The following is a 9,453-nucleotide window of genomic DNA, read 5'->3' on the forward strand; positions in this document are numbered from 1 at the left end:
AAAAAAAAAAAAAAAGTTAATGTTCTGTTTACAAAGGAAAAGAACCCAGCAAATCCCAAAAGAGTGGTTTTAAGCAGAAGAGACAGGAAGTCCCCATGGCTACCTTGCCATCCACGACCCTGTCAAGCCACTTCAGCTGACTGATGATGAGCCGAGGCATGTGGATTCCATCACTGTTCACACTGAAAAGTCAGGACAAGGAGACAGAAGCTGAGAGCCATGTTATCTTATATAGTATCACACACTCACCTGCACAGAACACTTCAGTCATTCAATGACCATCTACCTGACACTTACTGCGTGCGACAAGCTGTGCCAGACAGGTGGGCAAATCAGCACGCGACTCTGCTTACATGTGTTAGAAAGCAGTCTGTCACAGTAACTACAAGGGGGAGCACTTTGAGGGGAGGTCCAGAGAGGATCCCTCAGTCATGTAAACAACTTTTTTAAAAATAAAGGCAATAAAGTGATTTAAGGTAAATACTTTACAATGGTACACCAATGTGACAATTGCTCACGGAAAAAACACAGGTTACTATGGAAATAGGTGAAATTAGAGTGTTTGTGAAAATGCTGAAAAACATTTATGAAGAAATACTGTCTCGGTTATTACAGTGTCCCCCAAAATGAGTTTTTGCCTTACTCGCAATCTCTTAGGTACTAAGTTCTGGGCATTCTCTAGTTCCACTGCTTGAGGGCATTCTTGGTCTCTGTCTACTACAACCAAGTATCACTGTGGAGAAAAGACTTAGCCAGGTCAGAAACCATCTGAGGTAAAATATAAAAGTTACAATAACAGTAATTGCTATTATTACTAGCAAGCTCCTGAAAAGGCACGTACTTCAAGGTGAAAGTAAAACAGGCGTGGGGGTGCAGTCTCCCAGAACCCCTAAACCTGCAACATACTGTGCATCCTTTTAGCAACACGCAGTCACAGTAATAAAGGAATCTGACCGAAAGACAGTCCGGTAAGATTTCAGCAGCCACTGAAGCATGTGACACAGCAATATAAATGGCTTTCAGAGAAGTTGATAATGTAATCTCATCAGAGACACACATACACAGATGGGGAACTTAGAAAATTCCAGGAGAATGCCACTTACTTTTCAAAAAAGAATTCTGGCAACTTTTCAAACAAGATTTTGATAATGACAGGCTAACAAAAAGAAGAAACAGGGTGTTAGGAAATGGTGTCAAAATATTCAACACAAGTATATACTGAGCTATAACTTGCAACAAGAGCTCTCAGGGTGTCATCATTAATGTTGCCTATATTTTGAATTTAAGTCTTTGGCATGCAGGGCCCTCCCGTGGCACAAGGGGTTAAAGCACAGCAGTAAGGAGCTGTCGGCAGCCACTGCAGCATGACTTTGACCCCCGGCCAGGGAGCTGACCCGCATGGCGCAGCGACCTCTCCTGTCTTGCCTACTGCTCCCCTCAGCAGTTTTGTCCCAGTTCTTGTATGCATAAATAAATATTAAAAAAAAAAAAAAAAAAGCTTTTGGAATAGAAAGACTCATCAATATATGTCTTCTGAAAAATTGCAAAATGGGGGCCTCCCTGATGGCCTAGGGGCTACACCTCAACGCTATCACCACTAAGGCCAGAGTCCGATCCCTGACCAGGGCAGGACCCACAAGGTGCATCAGATCATCTCTCCTGTGTCTCTAGCTGCTCCCCTCAGCAGTGTATTTTAGGGGATCCACCTGTTCTGCTCCTCACTGCCTCTGGTGCATCCTCATCTCACGCATCTCGGGCTACACTCCAGTTCTTCTATGGATGGAAGGAAGGATGGAAGACTGGAAGGAAGGATGGAAGGAAGGAGGGAGGGAGGGAGGGAGGGAGGGAGGGAGGGAGGGAGACAGGAGCAAGGAAAGATTACCAGGAGATCCTGGGAGTCAGGAGAGAAGGGAGAGCGGAAAGGCAGGGGCTTTTCACTGTTATAGACATGCTCATAACCGGAGATGTTCAAAACAATGTTATCTATTTAAGAAATATAAAGTGAGAAAAGAGAAGCAGAGGAAAACTAAGTAAATGAGCAAATAAAAGCTAACTGGGAGATGAGGACAAGGCGTCTGTGGCAGCCGCAGGCGAGGCATCAGAGCGCACAGGGCAAGGCTGGATGAAGCAGCGTCTGGAGACTCAGGAAACGGACGGAAGTGCAGCGTCTGGGCCAGTCAGCTCCGCGCAAAGGTACAGCTGCTGCCCTTCCACAGCAGCCCAGCAGTGGCCAGGCAAACTGCCGCAAGCACAAAGCCTGACGTTCACCCCACCAAGCCTGCGGTCCAGCCACTGTGAGCGAACCTCACAAACCACCCCACAGTCACCGAAAGAGCAGCGAAGTCTCACCTGCAGAATGTCAACCCCCAGCAGCAGCTTAATGAGGCTCTTAGAGTAAGATGTGTTTGCACTGTAAAAAAAAATGTGATTTGGCCCTCCCTGGTGGCGCAGCGGGTTAAAGCACAGCACTGAGAATCTGAAGCCACTTCCACATGAGTTCGATTCCCGCCTGCCGCCTGCCCCGGAGGAGACCACATGGCGAGCCAGACCTCTCCTGGCCTGCCCACTGCTCCCCTCAGCAGTGTACTTCATAGATCTGCCTGTTCTGCTCCCCACTCTGTCTCTGGTGAAGCCTCTCGCCGCCCCTGAGCCTCTGGCCTGTACCCCAGTTCTGTATGCACAAATAAATAAATCTTTAAAAAAAAAAAAAAATACAAAAAAAAAAATGTGATTTGCTTGTTTTACTGTTAGTATCTCTTCTGATAAAACTGGGTAGACATATAATCTTTAAAGAAAAACCATCCTATTAGATAATACTGAACAACGAGAGATGCTATTCAGCATGGGAGAATAGAAATTCGATCAACGCAGGTGAAACAGCCTAGAGAACACTTCCTTAGCCTCATACCCACAAACTTAGTAACTCAAAGGTGAAATTAAAAAAAAAAAAACAAAAAAAACTGCACTCTTCCTCGTCCCTGCGCCCAGTGAGTATGACAGGTCCCACGCCGCTCATGTACCTGGCTTCCTCGTCCTGCAGGCGTTCACAGGACAAAAGGCAGTTCCTGAAACAGTCTCGGTCCTCAATGTAAGCCTCCAGGCCACTAGCAAATTCTTCTATGACCTTAATGACATTAAAAAAATAAAGAGAGTACGATTTTTAGTTTAACATCTGTGGTAAATTACCGAAGAATCACTGCAGCTCATGCAACTCTATGCCACTGTGTTTAAGTTCCAAGTCACGGAGCCCTGCTGGTAAATGAAAACCCACCAGGGAGCAGGTACATACTTTGGGATAAGATGGGTGTTTCCTCAGGTTCTGAAAAAGCTTCTTTTGGAAAATGACTTGATCCACAGCTATGAGAAACAAAGAAGAGTTGGTCTCTAGAGCCTTCAACGCCATCCCCATCGTCCCTGTCTGTAAAGCCCAAGCCTCCTAACTGCTGACACCAGTAAAGGTATTTTCAACCTAAGCACAGAGCCAAATCTTCTGCACCTGAAATTATTCTGCCCCAGATTTAATTATTCTTTTGGGTATTAATTTACTTTTTCACAAGAGCCCTTGAATTAACAATCACTTGTATTCATATTTTTAAAAAATGGATTAGAAGTACTTTAGTTAACATGCATGAATCAGGACCAAAATCTACAACAATACTCTAAAAAGCAATTTCAAATTCACCCTTGTCTCAGGACAGCTGGTCCTTCTGTTTCTAATTTTACTGACCTTTCATTTAGAAAATACCAACCACCACCCAGTCCTTTCACTATACCCAAGACTTAGATGAAAATATTACCCAGTTGATTTTGACTCTCTCCCGTTTTAAGAGTAACACCTGATGTCTTAAGAAGCTTTATAAAGACACTGTCGTTTTCTTCAACTTCACTATGAGCAAGAGGTTTACTTGTCCTTTGTTTTCTGGCTTCTGAAAACAAAATTTTTAAGAATGTGACCAAGCAAAGATTAAAATGTAAATCCTTGACTAATACCTCTCAGAAGGGAAGTTCATGAGTTCCTGAAGAAATACACTAGAACGGATGGATGCTGTAGTGGAAGTTACCTAGCCAGGGTCAACAGTGGCTTAGAAACAAATCTAATGATGAACAGAATTGCTTCTGGATTTTCATTCGAGAACTTCAAAACATACCAATTCTAACAAGAATAACCATGGAAACGTTTTGCGCCCAAGTCCCAAAGCAGCCGGCGTCTCGGCTGCTTCTGCCGCCCTCTGCGCTGCAACCCTGGGCGACTTGCGCATGCGTGGCCTCGGGCCTCCCAGACCCACTGGCCAGAACCTCAGCGTGGGGCCGGGTCTGAGCTTTTAGCGTGCTCTCCCGTTAACAATTCCGAGGAACACCAGCATCCGAGAAGCACTGATCTGGAGAGGCAGGAGCAGACAGAACCAGCGCAGCCTTGAGTACGAGGCCCAGACTAGCTTCACCTCAAGACAGTCCACCCATGAGACGCAACCGGCCTGCAAACAGAGAGGTAGCTAAAGCTAAGGCTTCCTACTATTCTCACTCAACGGTGCAACTCTCGCTTCCCCTTCCCCCAGCCCTTCCGTTTCTCCCTATGGAAGACATAAACAAAATGGAGCAAAAAACACCGTTTTCCGTAAAGAAGTTTAAGGCACAACTGGGATGAAAAATTCAATTTGTTCCTCACTCACCAAGAATCCTTTCAATAAATCTAACTCAGAAGTCTCTTCCTTTCTGGAGAACGGTATTTCCAAAGCACGCCTTCACTTTGGGTGACTTAAGTTACTCCTCTTGAGTTTCCAAATCTCCCCATTTCTCTATATTCTACAACCCCTCTAGTAACAGTGTTAAAGGTTTTGGAATTTCTTTTTCTAAAGTAAGCTTACTGCCAACATGGCTTTGGGTGGAAATTTTAATCATTCTGAATGTTGTTCAAGCACAGTCAAGAAGCGTGTCCATCAGTGTCAGTGGTATCTGACCAAGGGTCAGACCCAAATTATAGAGTCCTAAAACAAATGACGCTGCACCTACGAGTCGACGCCCCCGGAGCAGACGGGTGCAGCGCACGAGGAGTGCTTTCTCACCTGCCCACTGCATCTTTGCCCGTGCGTGCTCCGAATGCCTTTCCGCTGCACGTCAGTATCACAGACTTTATCAAGGCCGGACTTTTTTTTAGTAGAGGAAGGGAATCACCAGTTGTTTTAAAGTGTATCAGATTTTTGTACCCCAGCACTTAAGTGATGCACACAGGTCTAATAGTAATTCCTCTTCTGATGTGGACATGGGGAAGGAAACTGAGGGCATGCCCAAAGTTATACACGACTTAGAGGCCGAGACTCAAATCTCCCGACACTAGACTCTGTGATGACACCCACCATGTGAAAGCAGGGACTTTATGTCCCTTAAAGCAATTCACACATTTGCCACAGGAAACAAAGCAACAAATGAGTGGCACTCACCGGAAGCATCTTCTGTGAGGCTCCCCGTATCCTCAGATTTTGAGAGCTGCCTTTTGGACATCATTTTGACCAGTCTTCTGTAGTTAAATCACTTTCTAGAGCAAAATTGAAGAATTTTAGTTGCTTTGCAGACACTATATAAATTCAGAGAAAGTAAAGATATTAAGTCAAAGTAAACTACTCAATCCAGAACCAAAGCAGTTCCAGTCATTACACTAATGCTATCCAAATCCAGCTTCTGAGAATTGTCAACACCTGATCTGGCCGGCATAGGCAAATCGGAGAGATCCACAGGTTTGGCTTTGCGCCACTGCAGTAAAGCAAACGTCCCAGTAAAGCAAGACATATTCTTTTTGGTCTCCCAGTGCCTATAAAAGCTGCTTAGGGGCCCTCCCTGATGGAGCAGTACTAAGAAGCTAAAGCCATCTCAGCATGAGTTCGATCCCCACCCCCCCCACCCTGGAGGTGATCCACGCCGCAGACCCCTCCTGTCTGCCGCAGACCCCTCCTGTCTGCCGCAGACCCCTCCTGTCTCCCGCAGACCCCTCCTGTCTCCCGCCGCAGACCCCTCCTGTCTCCCGCTGCTCCCTCAGCAGTGGACTTCATCAGTCAGCCTGTTCTGCTCCCCACTCTGTCTCTGGTGAATCCTCTCACCGCTCCTGCACCTCCTGCCTGTACCCCAGTTCTATATGCATAAACAAATAAATCTTTTTTTAAAATGCTGCTTACAGGGCCTACCTAGTGGCACAAGGGGTTGACTTCAGCACTATGAAGCTGTCCGCAACCACTGCGCATGATTTTGATCCCCAGCCAGGGAGCTGGCCCCCATGGTGCAGCAGACCTCTCCTGTCTCCCCACTGCTCCCCTTGTAACAGGGTGGTCCCCAAGAAAAGGGGCAGTTCCAGGTTCCCTGCACCACCCAGAGGGTGGAGCTGAGCAGGGAGGAGAAGAATATAGAGAGGAGACTGAAAAGGAAGGATACAGGATGGAGGTCGGAAGGAGGCCTGAGAAGCCACATGGAGCAGAGAGACAGTGAAGAAGCTGCGTTTGCTTCTTCTTGGTCCTGGATAGGTGAAACAGACGTGGGTGAGAGACCTGTGGGGAGGTGACTGTGGAAGCATTTATCTTGATTTTGGCCCAGACTTGTCTGGCCATTTCTGACCCTTTTCTGTGGGTCCCTGCTGGAAGGTGCTTTCGGCTGTGGCAGCTTTGCAGGCCTTGTTCTACGCCAGTCCCTTTTGGGTGGACTTTTGCCCACGAGGGGATCAATGGGTCACTTGTGGGTGTCTGATTTAGAGACTATACTTTGTCTTTTCTTAATTTTTTTTTGAGATTTATTTATTTATACATACAGAACTGGGTTACAGGCCAGAGGTGTGGCGTGTGTGTGTGAGAGAGAGAGAGAGATTTTACCAGAGACAGAATGGGGAACAGTACAGGAAGACTTGACTGAAATACACTGCTGAGGGGAGCAGCACTGACAGGAAAGGTCTGCCACACCATATGGGTCACCTCCCTGGCCAGGGATCAAATTGGTGTGTAGGTGGCTGTAGCTAGCTTCATAGCGCTGTGCTTTAACCTGCTGTACCACCAGGGAGGGCCCCAATTTATGTTAAAAAAAATTTTGTTGTTTATTTATTTATGCAAACAAGAATGGGGGGGGTGAGGATTCACCAGAGACAGAGTGGGGAGCAGGATAAGCAGATCTACTGAAATACACAGCTGAGGGGAGAGTGGGTGAGACAGGATCCTGGCCAGGGAGGGAATGCAGCAAGGGCTGGTGATCACTTGACAGTGCTGAGACTCCCCCCAGCCACTAGGGAGAACCCCTTTCCAGCTCTCATTTAACTCCGTTATGCAATCCCATGTGTTGGGGACTGTGCTAGCGCTAGGATTATAAATATGAACAAGACAGGCATGATCCCTGCCCAGGTGGTCATCTATGCAGTTCTCCACAGGTGCTAACCAAAAACACCGGGTGCTCTGAGGGTTGGCAAAGAAATTTAGTGTAACTGGGAATGAAGTGATGTTGAAACCCAGGACAATTTTTCAGGGATGGGCTCCCAGAGGAAGTGGCTTTTAAGCAGGGACCTGAGGGTTGAAACGGGAGCCAGTAGAAGGAGGGGAGGTGCCCGCTAGGCAGACGCTGAAACTGGAAGCCACTCAGAATTACTAAGGAGCCTGTGAGGTAGGCTGGGGCCGCACCACAGGTGCCTCCTATTGTTTTGTAAACCAGAACATTCCAGGTCTCCCAGCCTTGGCTTCCGGTGGCTTTTCACCCACCATAATCTCTGCTAGAAACTACTGAGCATCCTTAAAGGGCCCCGCCCACGGTTATCTCCCCTGAAAAATGCTCCTGCAAGGCCCTCGGGAGTTGCGACTCGGCCTCCCCCCATGGCCCCTCCGCCCGCCAGGGTCCTGGCACGGGGCGGGGTGTGGGTGTGGGGGGCTGCGACGATTCCCTCCCAATGGGTGCGAGGCAGGCAAGCACTACTTAAAAACGACAGTGGGGGCTCGCTCCATGCCATTTATCCCTCACAACGCGTCTGCAGGCGGGGAGCAGCATTAGTCTCACATTCGGGGCAGAGCTGGGCAGTGGGGCGCCAGCATCGGCTCTCGGTCGCCCACCCGGACCTACTCTGGGTCAGGACCACGGTTTCCACGAGCGGCTCTGTGCCAGGTGCCGCGCTCAGCCCTTCTGCACCCGCTGCCTCGGGGCTAAGAGAAAACGCCAGGAATGAACATGCCCAGCACGTCCCCCGCCTCACCCCCGCGAGACCCCGCCGTGGCTGAGAAACGCGCCGCTCGCTCAACACTTAGCACCAGGAGCCGCCGCCCTGCAGACGGAGACGCTAGGCCCCGGCGCGGCACCTCTGACTTGGGGGTGCGCGCCCTCAACCCTTCGCTAGCAGAGAACCTCAACACTGGGGAGCTGGCGCGGGCTTTCAGGACCGGTCACCGGGGGAGGATGTGGGGGGAAGCCTGACAGGCCGGGGTACCCTGAGAACGCAAGTACCTGAGGGGGCTCGCCCCACACAGGGCGGGAGACGAGGCCGAAGTTCGGGGCGCAGAGGCGAACGCCGGGCTCGGCGAGACCCCCAAGGAGGACGCTGGCTGCGCTGCCCGCGCCGAGAAGTCACCGCCCCTCGCGTCCCGCTTTCCCGCCCCGCGCGACGCCGCCTGACGCCGCCCCGCGCGCCCTCCGTGACGTCAAGCTTCCGCGCCGGAAGTGGACGGCCTGCGGCCGGGCTGGGAGCGGTGTACCGGAACCCGAGGAGCCGGTGTCGCCGGGTTGGCCAGGCTGAGGGGCGCCAGCAGGCCCAGAGGCCAACTCGAAGCCGAGCCCCCGCACCCCAGGGAACAGAAACCCGGCTACACCCGGCCAGGAGCCGGCGCTGTGGGAAGATGGCGGGGCCGGAGCTGCTGCTCGACTCCAACATCCGCCTCTGGGTGGTCCTGCCCATCGTTATCATCACCTTCTTCGTGGGCATGATCCGTCACTACGTGTCCATCCTGCTGCAGAGCGACAAGAAGCTCACCCAGGAGCAAGTCTCCGACAGGTCAGCGCCCTCCCCTGTCCGGCAGCCCCACTCCACGACCTTGGGCCGGACGTGCCGGAGCTACATGTCGCTTTGCTCGGGTTCACATCGTGCCCACGCTCCTGGGTGACCTTGACTGGATTGCGTGTGCTTTCTGTTTCGCCGACTGTAAAATGGGGTTGGTCACAGGATTTCTTCTCAGAGCAGGCATAAGGGTTATATTTTAGATAATGTCTGTAAAGGCGTTGGGGGGGAGAAGTTAGACTCAGCACTGTAGGCAGCCCCTGCCGCCCGAGTTCGATCCCCGGCCAGGGAGGTGACCCAGGGCGCGGCAGACCTCTCCTGTGTCTCCTGCTGCTCCCCTCAGCAGTGTATTTCGGTCCATCTGCCTGTTCTGCTCCTCACTCTGTCTCGGGTGAATCCTCTCACTGCCCCCTACCTCTGGCCTATATCCCAGCCTTTGTGTAAATAAATTT

At 50.2% G+C, this 9,453-nt stretch overlaps 2 protein-coding genes across 2 annotated transcripts in view; one reads left to right on the forward strand and one right to left on the reverse strand.

Annotated features, from left to right (window-relative positions):
- FANCD2 (Fanconi anemia, complementation group D2) overlaps positions 1-8,546 on the reverse strand; it is a 51,793-nt gene extending 43,247 nt beyond the window's left edge. The window contains exons 1-8 of the mRNA XM_012732183.1: positions 8,455-8,546; positions 5,439-5,533; positions 3,798-3,926; positions 3,290-3,357; positions 3,021-3,124; positions 2,350-2,410; positions 1,104-1,156; positions 104-182 (exon numbers count right to left, since the gene is read on the reverse strand). Of these exons, the coding sequence (XP_012587637.1) occupies positions 104-182; positions 1,104-1,156; positions 2,350-2,410; positions 3,021-3,124; positions 3,290-3,357; positions 3,798-3,926; positions 5,439-5,502 (558 nt within the window). The 5' untranslated portion in view covers positions 5,503-5,533; positions 8,455-8,546. The remainder of the gene's footprint in view (positions 1-103; positions 183-1,103; positions 1,157-2,349; positions 2,411-3,020; positions 3,125-3,289; positions 3,358-3,797; positions 3,927-5,438; positions 5,534-8,454) is intronic.
- Positions 8,547-8,665: 119 nt separating this feature from the next.
- Positions 8,666-9,453, forward strand: part of EMC3 (ER membrane protein complex subunit 3) — a 16,494-nt gene continuing 15,706 nt past the window's right edge. The window contains exon 1 of the mRNA XM_004692382.2: positions 8,666-8,998. Within this exon, the coding sequence (XP_004692439.2) occupies positions 8,844-8,998 (155 nt within the window). The 5' untranslated portion in view covers positions 8,666-8,843. The remainder of the gene's footprint in view (positions 8,999-9,453) is intronic.

Source organism: Condylura cristata, unplaced genomic scaffold (genome assembly GCF_000260355.1).
Source record: "Condylura cristata isolate star-nosed mole 26May11 unplaced genomic scaffold, ConCri1.0 scaffold00033, whole genome shotgun sequence".
NCBI classification, from domain to species: Eukaryota; Metazoa; Chordata; class Mammalia; order Eulipotyphla; family Talpidae; genus Condylura; species Condylura cristata.